The sequence below is a fragment of the Artemia sp. Qi Xiang Cuo genome, chromosome 4 (assembly GCF_049724085.1).
Source record: "Artemia sp. Qi Xiang Cuo chromosome 4, ASM4972408v1, whole genome shotgun sequence".
Taxonomy (NCBI): domain Eukaryota; kingdom Metazoa; phylum Arthropoda; class Branchiopoda; order Anostraca; family Artemiidae; genus Artemia; species Artemia sp. Qi Xiang Cuo.
In genome coordinates, this window is record NC_142797.1 from 72042710 (window position 1) to 72062420 (window position 19711).

General features: G+C 36.2%; 1 protein-coding gene across 1 annotated transcript in view; it reads right to left on the reverse strand.

Moving 5' to 3' along the window:
* LOC148953397 (E3 ubiquitin-protein ligase RNF14-like) overlaps window positions 1-17449 on the reverse strand; it is a 74278-nt gene extending 56829 nt beyond the window's left edge. The window contains exon 1 of the mRNA XM_089087654.1: window positions 17234-17449. Within this exon, the coding sequence (XP_088943780.1) occupies window positions 17234-17429 (196 nt within the window). The 5' untranslated portion in view covers window positions 17430-17449. The remainder of the gene's footprint in view (window positions 1-17233) is intronic.
* Between the last annotated feature and the right edge of the window lie 2262 nt (window positions 17450-19711).

A 19711-nucleotide genomic window follows, 5' to 3' on the forward strand; every position in this document is an offset into this window, starting at 1 on the left:
CTGTGTCTACAGAGAATTTATTCTAATTGTTGACAATTCTTGTGGAAAAGAAATGAGCATGGACTCTTAGGGTAGACTGCTTAACAAGTTTCATCTGGTCACCTCTAGTTCTTCAATTATGACCAACAATAGGAAATAATGCTGGGAGCCTGTTGGCCTTCATTGACTTGTGGGTTAAAACAGTACCACCTCTGTTTCTTCTCTATACAAGTGTTGAGAGTTTCAGCTTAGATCATCTTGCATGGTAATAAAGTCCCTCTATACTGGATATAATTTTGAAGGCATGTCTCAGTATGTCTTCCAAAGCTTTTTTATATTTTTGAATATGAGGGGGGGGGCAAGAGACATTCCAATGTTAAGCCTGGGTCAAACTAGTCCTTTATACATGGTACTAATGACTTTGGGGGAGGGGCAAGAGTAAAGGGTATACTTGATCAGCCCCAGAGTTGAACTAGCACCAACAGCAGACTTCTTAGGATGGGTACTGAATTTTAATTTGTCGTCAATGGCGACTCCAAGATCTTGAACAACATTTACAAAGGAGACTAAGTGGCATGACACAGAATAAGAGTGACAAGGATTCTTTTTGTTGAAGTGAATGACATGTCACTTTGCAACATTAAATTCAAGAAGCCAAGCCTCAGCACATTGACAAAATGGTTCAATATTTTTTTGTAGAACGACATGATCATTAAATGACAAGGCTGGTCCAAGAATCTTCAATGTCAGTGTATAGTGCTAATTCACTGCTGGAAGTAGAATGAGCATCAATGGTAAAGATATTAAATAGCGTAGGATCCAATTCACTTCTCTGGGGAACTCTGCTCAAAACTTGTTTAGAAGAAAAAAGAATGCGGTTACCTATATCAAATAGGTGAACTGAGATGACTGGGGAAGAAAATAAAGGCCCCAGAGCAGGTATTTCTTTTCAAGCTTGATTGCATGTAGCTTGATAGCAAGTTTCTTGTGACAAACCTTGTCAAAAGCTTTAAAAAATACAAGCAGAATTATGCCAGCAGTATATAATGAATATACTGACAAAATCATCCAGTCAGCCAGCAAATGTGGATACATAAGCCAAATTAAACGGAAAACATAAGCTAAATTCCAAGGTGTATATACTGTGCACCAACACCTCGGAATTTTGTGGGGGATTCCCCCTCTCTCCCCCTTAGCAGCACCCCTGGCAGACACCTAAGTGTCAAGTAACTTAGTGATGTGGTCATATGATTCAAGGAGATTGGTATCAACAGATCTTCCCAAGGAAAAGAACCTGAACAACTGCTGATGTCATGCTTATAGGTTGATAATTTTCAGCAAGGTCCTTTCTACCTTTCTTAAAGTAGAATGATATGGGCTTTTTTCTAATTCAGTGGTAGTCTGGAAAGATTCAATGATAAGTTGAATAGCAAGAAAAGTGGTTGAGACAATACTGTTTGACATTGATAGAGGATACAAGGATGAATAGTCAAGCCAAGCAGATTTGTTACTTTGAAGTGACATAACCCCCTTAGGAACTATTTTATCAATAGGTCCAATCAAAATTTGTTCCATCTCAAGCAATGTCATATACAGGAGGAACGTCATTTTTTTTACATAAATATTATTTGAAATTATTCTTAAAAGTGGATAACAGTGGAAAAAACTATAATACGCTAATTCAATTGATAAAACATCTGCATGTAATAACTAAGAATATCAATGTTTTCTTTTAGTTTTTTATACATCCTAAGTCTATATCTGGGATCATCAGGTAGTGGGTGTATTATGGTTATTACAAAAGTGACAATGATGTTAGTAAATACAGGCCTAGCATAAAATAAGGAAGTTAATACTATTAGGTTATTTTAATTTTCATAGCCCAAGTTAGTTTGGTAAATTTTGTCAGGTTATTTTATTGACTTACAAATAAAGTGAACATACAACTTGATGCCTTTTTTTAAGCTCTTTACAAAGATAATAATCACTTCTATTGAAAATTCAAATTTACCCACCCCCAACCCCCTAATGGGCAAATATATACCCTGAATTGGAATATACCATGAATTATCGATGGCAAGCGTTCAAATCACAAAATTTAGTGCTATTTTTGTTGAAAGCATTCAAAAAACTTGAAACAGTAGGAAAACACTTTATATTTGAGTTGGCGAATAAATGAGGTTTGAATTGTTATAAATAAGTATTTTTGGAATATGTTATTCTTGAACAACTTATTTATAAACTAGTTATATGTTTTTAACCACTTTTATATAAATTAACTAGTGTTGATAACTTCTTTGTGTGGTTACAATTCGAGTATATATTTGCACATTAGGGGGGGGGGGATAGGTAAATTTGAATCTATGATAGAAGCAATTTTTATATTCATAAAGAGGCATTTAGTGGTATGTGCACTTTATTCCTAAGTCAATAATATGAACTGCCAAAAATTTACTATTAGTTTCCTTCAGATGTGATGAACCACTAAACATTTACCTACAATTTAAGGTAAAAGTCTACTTTGCTACTTTTGGCTATCTTGGAAAGGGGTTACATTGGGAAAATGAAACTTTCATGGATGTGTCTAGAAGCTAAAGTATGTCCTGGGAATGTATTTTGAAGTACCTACCTTCACTCTTTCTCTCCCTATAGGGTCCTGAAATTTGTCTACATGACAGGTCTACATGACCTATTGAAATTTTGACAAAACAAAATTTTACCTTAATTTTCAGTTATCAGTTTATTTTTCTCTGGCTTCAGTTCTGAAAATACAATTCCTGATACTTGAGTTGAAGTTTAAGCCATATCAATGTTGTTGTTTTTTTAATTTAGGAAATGTATTTGCATATCTTTAAAACCCTATAAATTAAGATTGAGCAAAGTTGTGAAGCTGAAAACAATTTTGTTGTACTTCATTTAAGCAGAAGATCTAAATTGCAAGGTTTCACTTTTATAACACACAGATTTTTAAAGGTCATCAAAGGTCAAGACTTTCTAAAGAAAGAAGGAGCAGAGGTAGGTACTTTTAAAGAACTTCCTGGGACATGCTTTAGCCTTTAGACTCATCCCTGAAAGTTTCATCTTCTTAACATAACCCCTTTCCAAGATAGCCAAAAGTAGCTAAAGTAGAATTTTACCAAAATTTAATATAAAATTCTGAACTTCTAAGCTGAAACTTGAGTCCCCCTCAGATAAATAAGAAATCATGAACAACAGACAAATCAGGAACAGAAACCCACCTAACTACTACAGTCCATCTGGTTGGGGATATGGGCAAGGTGCAAAAAACCCAACTCCATCCAGTGGGGGATCTTGGCAAGGTGCAAAAAAAAAACAACTAGACTACCAACACTTCCGCCCCAACTTTGTCTCCAGAAATTCAAGTACTGTACAAGTTGATAGCAGGGGTTGACAGTTCTGTGAAGCAAACATCCTCTGAAATAGCACTCTTAAGATCAGAGCTTGCTCAGAAACCAAGTTTTGATAAGATGCACCACCATGTAGACAGTGGATTCTTAGACCTCAATTCAAGGCTTGAAAATCCAACAGAATTGCTCAAAGACAGTTGTCAACACAGTGGAAGTGAGAAAAATTGTGAGAGAAGAAGCTTTCTGCCTACAGGAGACAGAGCAACATAAAACAAACATCATTGTGAAAAACTTGCTGGAGAACAAAAATGCTGATGACCTGTCCAAGGTTAAGCAAATAATCGAAAATTAGCTTAAATTACTGGTGCCCACTATTGTGGAAAGTCACCAGGATCGGAAACAAGAACAAAAATGAAGCAAACATTAGGTCTAGAGGACAACCATTACTGATTCAACTCCCTGAATCAGAACTACAACTGAAGAGGGACATAGTCCTAAAATCATATGAGAAAAGGCAAAGCCTTCAGACCTTCTTCCAAAATGACGTACCTAGACAACTGAGAGCCTCTGAGAACAGTAACCAGACACCAACTGAAAACCCAAGGAATTCTAGAACTCTTGGAACTGCAGACCCACCAAAAAACAACAGACCTATCATGCTGTAACTGACTACATCTCCAATGACAAAGGGTCTAAAGACCCTGCTACCAAAGTGCTGACCAATAAGAAATGTGACAGTTTTCCTAGAAAGAAGATCTGGAAATCTGACAAAAAGCTCAAGGAGTTGTGTATCCTGAACTGAAGCTCCTTGTTCATGATGTGAAACCAGGCCTGATCTGCATAACTGAAGTCTAACCAAAGCAGAACATAGCTATCCACAATTCAGAAATACAGATCTCCTACTATGAAGTTGCAGCATCAAACCTACAGGAGTGTGGCAGAGGGTATATCATCTATGTCAAAACTGGGGGTGAATACCAGCAAATCTCTCCAGGAGCAGATAGTGCCAAGATCAAACTAGAGACACTCTTCATAAAGGTGTCCAATGCAGTTTTTGGTTTTGTCTATAGGTCACCATCACAAACAGTTGAAGAAAAAACAGAATCCCTACACCTCCTTAACACAGCTCTCACTAAGCTCATAGACATGAAACACCCAATATACATACTAGGCAACTTCAATTTCCTGGAAATCAAATTGACCAAACCAGATTCCGCCAAAACACAAAGGAAAACACCCTGGACTTAGTGCTAACCTTTAGTCCTGAGGCAGTATATCAACTAAGCTCACTCCCACCACTAGGAAAAAGCAACTTCATCACCCTACTTGTCAAGCTGAACCTGAATCAAATAAAACCACAGTACCACAACAGAAAGGAATTCAGAAAGCTGAATAAATCAAAGCTTAAAGAAACAGTTAGCCAAGTGGATTGGACTTGCTTGCAGATGGGAGAGACCTATGATCAGAAATTTGAACTATTCTGAGACATCGTGATTTGTAGTGCTGAAAGCTTAACCAAAACAAAGAAAAGCTGTCAGCCACAAACACAACCACATATTAACCCCAAGCTGAAACAGCTGATGAACATTAAGAGTCAAAAATTTAAGAAAATCAGAAAACTGGAATCTCTAAACTTGGACACACAAAGCATTAAGTTGCAGTACAACAGACCCAGAAACAAACTCTGCAATCAACAAGATATGCTGAAAGAGAACATGAGAAAAAGACTGCAAGTGAAGCAAAAAAATCTCCTAAAAAGTTCTGGAAACACATCAACTCCAGACTCACGTCAAGGAGACAAACACCAACCCTGGTCAACAAAGACAGATTGATGGCCACAACACAGTCAGAAAAGGCAAATGCCTTCAACTCTTTCTTCAGCTCAGTTTTTAAACCAAAACAAGACGACCCAGATGTCAGAAAGGAGAGAATAACCTACACTCACAAAATTACAGTCACCAAAGAGGAAGTAATAAACCAATTTAAGAAACTTCAGGCAGACAAGTAAAAAGGCCCAGATTGACTTGAGGGAGCATCGCTAAAGGACTGTTCTGGGTACATTGTTCAGCCACTGCTGAGATTTTCCAGATATCTATAGACGAAGGGGAGCTGCTAAACATCTGGTACGAAGCGATTGTTATGCCTATCTATAAGAAAGGGGAAAGGCAGAGAATTACAGACCATAATGTCTGTAAAACTGATGGAAAACCAGTATGTCTGTAAAACTAAAGTCACTGGTCTGTAAACTAATGGAAGGGTGTATCAGAGACGGCATACTGCACCATGTTGTAGAGAATGAACTGATAACCGGGAACGTTGGTGTAAACACGTGTTTAAATTAATGGGTGAAAGATATCCTCATAACTGTGGCAACAATACATCCTTTTGGACAATATTAGTATCAATGAAATAACAAAAATTCAGTGATTCAACTGGTATAACAAAAACTCTAACGAAGCTGATTCCAATCTCTTTTGAACTGTTAATTATCAATAAAATGGCGGAATGAATATCTCCTGTGCGCAGGGTTGCCGGCGACCATTTCTGTGCGTATCTTGTGTGACGCCAAAATTAGACGTGCAGTGTTGCTACGTGGGGTTTTACAAAGTTATCACACTATAGTCAAATCGGACCGAAATATTTTTTTTGCCCAAAAATGAGTGCTGCTTCAAAGAGACTTCGTCAGTTGCCCCAAAAAGGAGTCGATCTTTGTTCAGTCTGTGATGCTAGCCTGCAAGATGAAAGCTATGCACTTCTATGTGATGGTTGCAAAAGGTGGGTTTGCACTGAATGTTTGGATATGTCAGACCCTGAATACGAACTGTTTACGAAAATGAGTCGTCGCTTAGGATCAACCTGGTATTGTCCTATATGTAAGCAAAAAGGTACAGCTGCTTCGCCGGAAGTTATTCAGAGAATTGTTACTGACTCTTTTGCAAAATTCCAGTCAAACTTGAAGGAGGAATTGAACACTCAATTTCAGGCGCTTCTTAAACCTCTAAGTTAAAAAATTCAGGTCTTAGAAACTGAACTACAGGAAAAGTGTTTTCGGTCAGATCTGAAGAACGAGGTTACCTTAGCAGCATCACAAGTTATCCCTAAAGTGAATACTGACCTGTTCAATGTACTTTCTGGCCAGATTGGTTCGGTTTCGGACCAGCAGATTTCCCTATTTGCGAGTCAAGTAACTCAGCGTGGACTTGGTGACTTAGTGCAAAAAGAGAAAAACTTCATTTTGTTTGGCTTGAAGGAGACGAGTGCGATAAGCCAGAAAGCTCAGAACGAATGTCACCTTAAGTATGCCAATGAAGTTCTGCTGAATGAGTGTCCAGCTAAGTGTGCATTTACTGTACGCCTGGGACGAAAACAAGGGAGTAGAAGTACACCAGCAAAGGTGATTTTGAAGTCCCACCTTGATTGTGATATAGCGGCTTTTTTCCTTGTGAGCAGGATTGAGAATATTAAGGCTAGCATACCAAACTTCCGTATTGCACATGATAGAAGCAATGCAGAATTGGCTGAGAAGAAGAAGTATGATGGACTTAGAAAAGAGCTCACTGGGAAAGTAGCTGCAAGTGAAACCAGTTAGAAAATCAAAACGCAGAAAAATGGGCCCGAACTAGTGCGCGAAGAAAGTCTTTTTCGTCCCCAAAACAAATCGGAGATGTCATAGTGAAGAGTTAGTTTTGGCATATACAAATTCAGATTGTTTATCGTCAAAGGGGGATGAATTTGTTGCACTTGTTCAAAGCCGGAAACCCCACGTAATTGTTGTGACCAAAGTTTTGCTCAAGAATTGTGGTGACACCTTTGTCCATTTTTGGCAACTAAGTGGATACAATTGTTCATAATATTAACTATGAACAAGGAGTTTGTGTTTATGTTTGTTCTTCCCTGAGTTTGAAATATTATTGTACATGAGGTAGTATACATAATATTATACATGTGGTAGTTAGTTTTGAGCTGAGACATCCAAGTTGGTCCCAAAGTGTGCATATAGTAGCGGTTTACCAGAGCCCGTCTAAGAGTATTGATAGTACTTTTAAAGACAAGGGCCTACTCAGCTACCTTACTTACCTTTCGTCAGTTTCGTCTAAAATTGTGATTGTTGGTGACTTTAATGCTCCTGGTATAGATTGGTTATCACACAGTACAATGTAATCTGATTTGAGTTTTGGGCATAAACTAGTACAGACACTTGGTGATAGTTTTCTCCATCAGCATGTTACTGAGCCCACTAGGTTTGAACTGGAATGAATCCATCTACCTTAGACCTTATTACCCAGCTGACCTAGAGAATTTAGAATTTCTGCCTCCTCTAGGTAAAAGTGATCACATGGTATTGTCTTTCTGTGTTAATGTGAGCATTCTGTTAAATCCTAAGTCGAAATTGTTATATGATTATTCTACAGGTAGTTATGATGAATTTAGAGATTTTGTATGTTATGTTGATATTGTTAATGAGCTTCAGCATAGTTCTGTAGATGTAGATATAGCTTTTGAGTTTATCTGTGAAGTAGTAGTAGAAGGATGTGAGAAGTTTATTCCAAGGTATACTATTAGAGAGGATATGAAAAAACATATCAATCTGCCAAAATTTGTCCTTGAGGCAATATCTGCAAAAAATAGACACTGGAGAGCTTATTTATCAGCTGGGGATGATGAATCTTGGTGTGCTTACAAGAGGGTGAGAAATAGGGCAACAATGATCCTGCTGTCACACACTGAGTCAGTGAAATCATTGATAATTAGTTGCATGCAAAGTTGTCCAAAAAGGTACTGAAAGTATGTGAATAGGAGCAAAAAAGAGCAGTCGCCATCTCCACAGTCTTCAATGACCCAGTCACTGGTGAAACTGTTGACGATTATAAAAGAAAAGCAGCTATTTTTAACAAAACCTTTTCATCTGTTTTCATTAATCCTGCTACCCATATGATATCTGATTTATCACTGGCACCAGAAGCTTCTGTGTTACAGAATGAGTTACAATATGATGACTCTGATGTAGCGCCTGAGCTTGTCCAAAAAATTATCTGCAAGCTTTCTGTTGATAAATCCCCTGATATAGATGGTATCTCAAATGTTATTATACAAGAGCTAGCTTCTTCTTTAGCGGCTTCACTCGCATTTCTTTTTAATCTTGGTTTAGAGTCTGGTAAGTGCCCAGGTGCATAGAAAAGGGCAGTCATAAAACCACTTCATAAGGGTGGACCAAGGTTGGATTTTACAAATTATTGCCCTATCTTGAACACGTTGATTTTTTCAAGAATTATGGAAAAAGTAATTGTGTATTGGATCCAAAATTATTTTGAAAAAAATAAATTGTGGAAAACAGCACAGCATGGTTTTCAAAAACATTGATTGTGTAACACACAGTTCATGGAAGTAATCAAAGATTTTCAAAAGATGGCTAATTCTGGCCTAAAGTTTGATTGTATTTATATTGATTTTTGCAAGGCATTCAACAAAGGTTTTGATATCCTTGCTGGTGGAAAAATGTCAAAAGTGTGGGATTGGATGTAGAAGCATGACTTTGATTAAGGATTACCTAACTAATCAGACACAGAAAGTGAAGGTTGGTGAGGCACTATCTGAAAGGTGTGGAGTACTAAGCAGGGCCCCTTAGGGTAGCTGCCTGGGACCAGTTTTATTCTGTTAATTTATAAATGATTTACTTCAGGTAATCTGACACAGCACCATCAAAATGTTTGCAGATGATGTAAAGCTATACACAGGTATCACCTCCCCAGTTGTTGTGACACTTCTACAGGGAGATTTGGAAGTATTGTTCAAATGGTGTAATTTAAATTCTATGTTTGTTAACCAGAAAAAATGTCATGTGATGCATTACTTTGCGAAATATGTGGCATACTGGTACTTCATTGGTGATGTGTTGGTGTGCCCTGTTAACTCTATTAGGGATCTTGGTATTATTTTTGATGATCAGCTGAGGTTTGATAAGCAAGCATAAGCTGTTTCACATAAATCAAACTATGGTTTGCTTTGTGTCAAAAGAGCTTTCAGAAGGTTTAATCTGCAAAGTTTTACCACATTGTATACAACAATGGTGCACCCTGTTGTTGAATATTGCTCATCTGTGTGGTATCCAACTAGGAAATCTGATTCACTGTTGATTGAAAAGGTGCAAAGACAAGCGTCTAAATCTGTCCCCTATCTGAAATACCTACCTTATGAGCGGAGATTGAGTACCTGAGCTTACCCTCTCTGCAATCCAGATGGGACAGAATGAACCTTGTCAACACTTTCCGCATCATAAAGGGTATTAATTATCCATCTACATGGCATAACTCTTTAAAATTGTACCAGCCAAGGGTATCAAGGAAAGTTGGACAGAGTTCCTTTGTAAATTGGTCAGTAAAATCATGGAACATATTATCCAACCATGTAGTTCTGGTGAATGATGTTGCAGCTTTCAAAACAGCATTAGTTGAGACCTCTTTTTATGAAAGGCAGTACCTAGGACTGTGAAGTGCATATTTGTTGTAGGGTATCTTCGTTTTTGTTTTTTTATTAGGAAGTTTATAGTTTTTTTTGTTGTTTATAAGTGTTGCTCATGGTATGTAATTTGTGCTGTATGAGACAAGCCTATGGCTTATTACATTTCCAATTAATATATAAACCCAGATCAGTATGGGTTCCTTCCAAACAAAAGTTGTACCAAACAACTATTAGACATGCTGAACAACTGGACCCAAGCTTTGGAAGAAGGCAACAGTATCCTGACAGTATTGTTTGATGTTGAAAAAGCATTTGAGAGCATCTCCCATCCAAGTCTTGTTGAACAGCTATAGGATTTTGGTCTCCAGCCACAACTACTAAACTGGGTTGAGTCTTTACTGAAAAACCAAATGCAAAGAGTCAGGGTCAGTGAGACCCTTTTGTAACCAGCCAGGGTGACAAGTGGAGTCATTCAAGGTAGTCTTCTTGGGCCCCTCCTGTTCATACTATTTATCAACAAAATTAACAGCAGTATCTCAAGCTCTACCAAAACTTGTGCAGATGACACTAAACTCTACAGAAAAATGGTCTCACACACAGACAAAGTCATCATTCAACAAGACATTGACAAACTAACAGAAAACCTGAAAAACCTTGGGGTAAACTTCAACACAAGCAAAACCAAAGTCATACAGATCAGCAAGAGAAAATAAACAGCCCCACAGTTGACTATAAAAAGTAGAACAGGTGCAAGGGTACCATTAGAGACAGTGGAATCAGAAAGAGACCTCAGAATTATTATTCACTCTCAGCTTAAGTTTCATAAACACACAAATAAAATAGCTTCAAAGGCTTCTCAACTCACTGGTCTCATTAGGCAGAGCTTCCAGCATCTCAACCAGCAGACCTTTGGAAAGCTGTACAAAGGGTTAGTAAGACCTACTATTGAGTATGGTAATGTCATAGTTGGGCCTCACTATAAAACAGACTCAGCTGAGATAGAAAAAGTTCAAAGACAAGCCACAAAGCTTCTTCCAGGCTTCAAAGAGATGATTTATGAAGAGAGGTTACAGAAACTACAACTTCCAATACTCAAGTACAGAAGAAAAAGAGGAGACCAAATCCAGATGTACATAATTGCTTAAACTTTTCTGCTAATAGAGTTCTTCAACCTTTTAAGAAAATCGAAATATATTTTCTTGTGATTATTATCTATTCTAATCAGCAGTTGTACCAAACCAATTCAGCTCAAGACATCCTCAGGGCTATACTGTGGTGTTTATCCTCCCCCATAGTATAGTGCAGACGGTTTGATATAATCTATTTTCCCTTCTTGTTTTAGTTTTATTTCTGTGTTTAAAGCTTTTTCCAATAGGCAATGATTAGAAGTCCTCCAAAAAAAAAAGTCCACCCAGATCCCAAATCAAATTCCAGTGAAAGTGTCATAGTGAAAGATACCCATCCTGGCTGGTCAAGCACCCTATCTCAAAGTTCTAATGATAGCTCCAATTCGGAGAATAGGACAATGATAAGTGTAGGGGCTAATGTAACCATAGATGATAATGGGTTTCAAGAGGTCCTCTCTAGAAGTTCTAAAAAAGGAAAAAAATATCCCCAATTAAAAGCATTTCCCTCTCCCTGCCCAAGATCCTCCCTCCAAAAACTTAGGAATTTACCTTAAAATTACTCCCACTACCCCCTTTGAAATAAAAATGATCACTGCAATAAGAGTTGCAATTTTTAAATTGCTAAAATCAATGTTCTCTCTTAACATTAACCGTGATGGATCTCTGCTAATAGCTGTAGAAGATCAGAAATCAGCAGATACAATAATTAACCTTAAATCCCTTCTGAATAACCCAATTATTGCATCTAATTGGAACCCAAAACAATCACCAACAAAAATAGTAGTTTATAATGTTCTGCCAGAGATATCTACTCAGGAGTTAAAAGAAGGCCTTTCAGATAGGGCTGGAAACACAATCCCAGTTGAGGATGTTACCCAACTTGGAAAACCCAACTCTAATGGCCTAAAAACTAGTAGATCCTTCTTATTCACACTGAAGGATAAAATTGATATCCCAGAAAAATTATTCCTATTTGGGAAAATCAAACCAAACAAGGAATACAAACCTAAGCCTATTCAGTGTCAGAAGTGTTTCAAACTGGGACACACAACAAACAAATGCAATGAAATTCTCCAAGAGTGTAGTAATTGTAAATCTTTCCATCCTAAAGAGCTGACAACTTGCAACAACACTCAGCCTAGATGCATCAATTGCAAAGGCCCACATGAATTTACAAATAAATCATTATGCCCTGCATACAAGAAAAGAGCTCTAACACTCCAAATATCAACAGAGAAGGCCATCCCATACCCCTTTGCAGCAATGGAAGCAAATGCTGCCCAACAATACCAAATAAAGCCTGTAATGAAACCAACCAAAACCCCCAAGTCAAATGCCCCCAATGCATCAAGAACCCCATATAAAACACCATCTTCTTAGCCCCCTAGCTCAAATCCCTATCAGAAGGAATCACCAAGCCAACAAGCTTCATTGTCCGGTGAGATGAGGCCAGCCTGGCCCTCCCTCCCAAGAAGAAACAAACCAGAAACACTACCAGGAATCAATCCCTTAACCAACAAACAGGATGCACTACCAAAAATGCAATCCCCAAATATTTGCTTATTCATTCTAAACTGTAATGCAGTTCAGGCCATGAACATACATCCACTACAGAAAACAAAAATTATTGCAGAATTGGCAAAAATCTACATCCCAGATGACATGCTCATTCAAGCAAAAAAAGATCTTGCTTTACTGTTAACAAAGCTGAACATTGATACACAGTCACATGAAGAATAAATCAACAACACAACATTTATCAATACTCCAATGGAATGTAAGATCACTCACAGAAAATAAGCTAAATGAACTAATATCATTCATGAATAATAATTCCATTAATATTGCTTGCCTCCAGGAAACTCATTTAACCCAAAATCAACAGATTAAGTCTCTGGGATATACTATCCTGAGAAAGGATAGATCTTCAGAGAGAAAAGGAGGTGGTGTAGCTTTATTAGATAATAATAATATAAAATTTTGTGGCATCAATTTTCCAGATTTTGAAAATGATGTTGATGTAATTGGTATAAGTGTTTGGCTGAATAATTTAAAAACCTACATAATAAGCTTTTATAACCCTAATGGCCAAACTACAGATGCCAAGGATTTCTTTAATTATATAAATAATTCTAATATGTTAAAAAATATCATTATTTGTGGTGATTTCAATGCCCACAGCCTTTTGTGGGGGAATAAACCAGCAAATAAAGCTGGTAAATTTATTGAGCATATGACTTCAAATAATAATGAATTAGTTGTTGCTACCCCTCCAAACCTGAATACCTATTTCAACCCCAAAAGTGGCAATTTCTCCACAATTGACCTACAAATTGTGTCTTTAAATTTTTTGAACAAAATTTACATAAATAAAATTGATAGTCTATGTACAGACCACTTTGCTATAGTTTGCTTCCTAAATGAACCTGCTGAAACTGTATCTCATACATCCAAATATATCAACACTAAAGCAAATTGGTCTATTTTCCAAAATAAGCTAAATGATGAAATTACAAGTTTCACCCAAAGTTCATGCATTTCCAACACAACAGTTGACACACATGCTGAAGCGTTGACATCTTTACTAATAAATACAGCTAATCATGCTATCCCCAGGACAACACCTAAGAAAACATTCCCTAAACAAATTCCTAAAACATGGTGGACAAATGAGTGCCTAAATAAATGGAGGATAAAAAAGGCAGCTAGGACAGAATTCATAAAAAAACCAACACCTACTACATATTTAAAAAAATTACAAGCAGAATCTAATCTAAAAAGGACTATAATAGATGCTAAATATAAATACTGGAATAATTTTGCAAATAATCTCTCCAGAGAAACAAATGAGCCAATTATACATAAACTCATAAGCCACATATGTGGGAAAAAGACTTCTCCCAACCCACTCCTGTATGAGCTTATACATAATAATACCCATTATGACAATGATAATGAAAAGGATAACCTATTTGCAACTCTGTTTGTTAATAAGCTAACATCAAATAATCAAAGCAAACTGTCCACAATTCCTATGAACCCTTGCTACCAACCACGCCCAGGATCCGAGTACATAACTAATCCATTTTCAATCCAGGAATTGAATAATGCAATACATCATATTAGGTCCAAAACTAGCAGTAGCTATGACAATATACACCCTACATGGATAAAGAATCTCACACCTTCATACAAACAAGAACTGCTAAATTGTTATAATCACGCTTGGGCATCTTCTAGGTTCCCCAATATATGGAAATGTTCGTCCCTCCTACCAATCCTAAAAAAAAATAAACCAAAAGATAACCCTGAGTCTTATAGGCCCATAATGATTACACCTGTGATGGAGAAAATAATGGAGAAAATGATTTATCACAGACTCCTCTGGTTTGTTGAGAAAAATAACTTAATCCCACACACTCAAACTGGATTCAGGAAATACCACTCCTCAACAGATGCTCTCATTTTGCTAACAAATGCAATAAATGAATCTTTCTCAAAAAATAATATCCTAGTGGCAGCTTTCCTAGATTTTGAAGGAGCTTATGACAATGTGAACCACCAAATCCTTTTAAATAAACTTGCAAACCTTGGAGTACCTCCTAAGCTAGTATCCTTTATTAAATCCTTCATAGAAGTGCGAAGTTTCATTGTTTGTGTTGGTTCAGCCTCTTCACCCCAAAAGACAATTTCCAAAGGCCTACCTCAGGGAGCAGTCCCCAGTTGCCTCCTTTTTGCCCTATATCTCTGGGACATGAACCTACCACACACAAATCTACAATATGCTGATGATCTGGTGCTATGGTCATCTGGCAACACCTTTCAGATAGCAAAGTCAAATCTGCAAAAGTCACTTTTCCAGTTTGAAAAATTCTCTCAACATTCAGATTTAACCATTGCACCCACCAAGTCAAAAATAATCCAATTTCACCAGAAGCGAAACCATGTTAATACAAAACTAACTCTAAATAAAACAACTATTCCAGAAGATAATAATATTAATTACCTAGGTCTCATGCTTGACCAAAAACTTAATTTGCACCTCCACATTTCAAACACAATAAAAAAATGTTATAGAAAAGCAAATATACTAAAAAGACTTCTTTCCACACCCTGGGGTTGTAAGGAGAAAACCTTACTCCAGTTTTATAAATCACATATAAGACCCCATATTGACTATGGGCTCATTGTCTATGGTGCATGTGCAAAGACCCAGATGCAAAAAATTGAAACAACACAAAATGATATAATACGTCTCATATTTGGTCTTAGGAAACCCACAAGCACCAAGTTTCTGCTCATGGAGAGTGGATTAACAACAATAAGGGAGAGACGTAGCTTTCTCTAGATAAAACATCTTACAAAAATTGAATCAAATAGCTCACACACATTACATAATTGGTTAAGAAATCCAGCCATGTATAGAGGTATTGCAGATGAGTATTCCAATATTCAAAAGAAGTTCCCTGTACCAGCAAAGTCTATTGCACCTACTTTCCCCCAATCCCCTCCATGGAATTGGTCATTTCCCATAATAAATACTGAATTTTCAAAATGGAATAAAGATTTAACCCCCATTGCTTTTGTCCAGAAAAAATTTGCAGAACTTAATACAATTACCTATAAAAATCACTTCCAAATATTTGTTGATGGGTCAAAAATGGATGAGAAAGTTGCAAGTGGTGTTTTCCTTCCTCACCTGAAAATTGCAATGGGAGAGAGATTATTTAATAATTTATCTATAATGTCTCCTGAGTTAAATGCCATAATCATGGCAAAACTACCTTAAGCAAAACCAACCTTTGATTAAAAATTCGAATAATATTATCATCTATTCCGACTCTTTATCAAGCCTTGAGTTGCTGGCCTCAGCTCCTCAATATAATTTGGACATTGACACTTATCATTGTCTCAGTATTATTGATAATCTTGCTTCAAGTGGCATAAAAACTTACTTTCAGTACATACCTAGCCACTCTGGCATAAGTGGTAATCATCAGGTTGATGAAATAGCAAAAAATGCTATAAATATTGACCAGCCAAGTGGGAGACCAATCCCAATTAGAGATATTTACCGATGGAGGCTATCAGATATTAATTTTAATAAGATTAATCCTATCCTTTCCCCCTTCCTCAATAAGTATCTTTCTAAAATTTATCATAGAATTCGTTCTGGAACAAATGGACTAAATTTCCTTGCATTCTCATATAAGCTTTCTAATTCAAGTGGTTCAATTCCCCTGTCCCCTCTTTGCAGGCATTGTAATATGAATAATGAAACAATTGACCATTGCCTATTTGAATGTCTGCACAACATACCTTGCTTTGTAAACTGTTAAAATACTTCAAACACCACAAAATCCCACTATCAGCCAAGAGCCTAGCCAACTGTACCTGCACACAGAGCATAGAAATCAACATCTATCATCTTATATTTGAACTCCTAGAGTCGAAAGATCTGCTGAAAGATATATGAATATATCTAATAAATATGAGGCAATCAAGCCAGTAGCTCTGTAGCCCACAGAGTGAAGCAAAAAGAAAAGGGCTAAATAGTTCTACTGAAAAGCCCGCCTGCTGTTAAATAGAAGAAGAAGAAGAAATGAAAAACAAGTTTGAAAAACTCAGCTTTGAAAATTACTTTCAGCTCCCCAAAACCCAGACTACATGAGGTCACTTGGAAAAAGTGTTCAAACCCCAAGCCCTAAATAAATCAAGAGCCAATTTCTGGAGTGTAAAAGCTGTGGACAACTGGAGCAGTCTCCCAGAAAGTGTTGCAAAAGCAGACACCCTAAACACATTCAAAAATGGACTTGACCAATTCTGTCAAGAACACACATATACACACAACTCTTAAACAGCTGACTCTATTGACTTAAAACTGTTAACATTACCATCTGTGCACACTCTTCTGAAGCTGATGTTGTGCAAGGGCTCCACTGGCCATACACTCTGGGGAGACCCTTACCCATGGTTTAAACTGCAAAATTTCAAATAGCCAAGTATCAGAAAAACAAGACTTGATGAACAAACTGACAGCCATTTAGAGAGTGCCATAGCAGGGATGTTTCCCTAAAGGTACTGAGGATCCTGTAAGTAAAATAGGCATTCTAGATTAGGCATATGCTAGCCTACAGAGAGTTTCAGTCCATGTTCAGTGCTTTTGGTTTTAGGGCCATAGGTACAAGATAAAAACATCAAACTTTTAGCTTAGTGGTGTCTTACCTACTTTAACTACCAAAATTAGAGCATGGGAGAGCATTAGGTTACAAAGTATTCAGTAAAGCATCAGCAACCTACCTTGATCTCTATCAAAGTAAAATTCAAATGTATCTCCAGGTTTTTGGACTTTAACTGCAATCCTACCAATGATAGGTTGATTTTCACTACCTTCTTGAACTACCAGGGATTCATCTGGAAAAATACTTCTTAAAACTTCAATCTCTTCTTTCTGAGACTCCAAGTCTTGTTCCATTTTTCCAGTAATAAAAAGCATTTGTTAAGTCCAAAATTCTTGCGTTTATACATAAGACAATGTCAAACCAACAGATTTCAAAATTTAATCACAAAGCCCAAATTATAAATAAGCCAAATTATAAGGCTCGCCTTGTACAGTTTTATATGAAAAAGTTTTAGAAATTTCATTGAAACTTTATTTTCACCCACATACAACATAAAATTCCACCTTTTTTTTATTCGTAGGTCAATTTTGTCACAGATTTCAAATTATCTCCATTTCAGGCTCACAGAGCAGAGATATTTAGTTTGTGCCACATACATCATTTTTTTTTTTTTTTATTCTGTCGCAGGACAGCAAACTGCAATTTGGTTTATTTAAAACATAAAGTGAACCACATTTTATATAAAAAAAAATTTCCCAAGGATCTTTTAATTTCATTATTACTATATGGAATTCTACAAATACTATTATTGTCATTTCTATTTTGTTGCAGTTGTACAGATTGTGTAGGCCGATAGCTTAGATGAACGAACCAATTTTCAAATTGTTTTTGTTCAATGGAAATAATCTACAACTTAAAAATGGTTGCGAAAACTTAAATTCATCTGAAATAGAAGAGTACAAATGGAGGTGTGTCTTTTTTTAAAATTGAATGGTGGCTCTGAGAAGCTTTATTTTATTTCATTCAACGGGGGGACTAGATTAATACAAAAAAAAAACTTAAAAAAAGAATCTGAGTCACATTAAGATATGTGTTCGCTTGTTTAGACAAACTCTTCCGTGCTTGTAAACTTTTTCTTGTAACTCATGTCTCCATTAATGCTTTTAAGCTTCAAAAGACAAAACGTACATAATTGAAGTGTTATTTTTTTCAGAAAAATTAATTCCTGTGTTTTGACTTAATCGACATAAATATAAAAGCCACGATGAGGACGAAGCTTAAATTGGATTTCTACCGAAAAAAAAAATCTTAATCTTACCTTATAATACCTTAAACTTATACAAGCTAGCGATAGGACAAAAATTGTTTCCGCCTGATTCAATGATGGCGATTGGCATTACGGAGAATATTGTATTTTAGTTTATAAACAGTTGGATAAAGAAATTTCAATTGAAATCCAAAATTGTTTATAAAAAAACATACCAAACATTACCGCTTTTAGTCATGTAATACAAAACTTTCATAAGTGGTGCGTTCCACAGTAAATCAATGAAATTTTTACTTGTTAACGTTATGTATATGAAAGGGATATTGTTTTAGTAATTTTTTATTTCCTGTAGAAATCACGCACAAATCCGTTTATTGACGAAGTTTAACCATTATAATAATTAATGTGAATAGAAAGATCATTTAAGTCTGTTAGTTCTTAATGTCTCAGCAATGTTTAATTTTTAACCCTATGTTTATTAGAGATAAAAATGTTAAAAATAAATTTTGCTTTCACAAATAGTGAAATGGACTTAGTAAGGCTTTGGGGCGGTAATCTTACTTTTCTGCAGGGTTTACTGTTCTTTGGAAGTTTGAATTTATTATTCATTTTAATTTTGTTCATTTTAGGAATTATCTTTAACACCCTCCGTTTTCTTTCATGTTTGTTATGATAATTCATTTTAGTTGTTGGTCATTTTTGGCCTGTTTTAGTCATTGGTGAATATTAATGGTCGTGCTAACTTGTAGTTATTATTGTACGTTATTTCTTCATGTTTTAAATTCTATTATGGTTGTTTACTTATTTTTGGAAAATTCCCCCATTCGAATTTTTTTTTCTCGGAAAGTGAACCAAAAAGGAAAAAAATGAACATTATTGATGAGCTGAACTAAGAGATTTTTGAATAATCTTTATCCAAATCTTTTAAATGGTTAGGGTAATGTTTAAAAATTAACTCCGGAAACAGTCTCTTCATCAATGGATTTGGTACTAAACTTTTATTTTTAGGAATAAGATCAGCTTGACAATATAGCGGGCGTATTTAGCAAGGAGAGGCTTTAGTAGATGGATTAGCATAAGATTTTATATATACCAATGCCAAACCTCTAATAGAAATAGATTTCGAGATGAGTTGCTGTAATGGCAAACTAACATCATTGTAACTATATGTCCACATACCACCTGCTTGCTCCCACATACCTCAATTCCATTGAATTATTATTTATTTGACAGGAGACTCTTTTAAAACAAAATCAAGACGTCGCTCTCAACTTCAACAAAAGTGTGGGCTTGTGCAGCCCCGTATCTAATTAAATGGCAAAGTTTGGAAGGACGTAAACGCTAAAATTTGATAAGGGACAACTGGAGAAAAATTGTATCTCAAGTTCT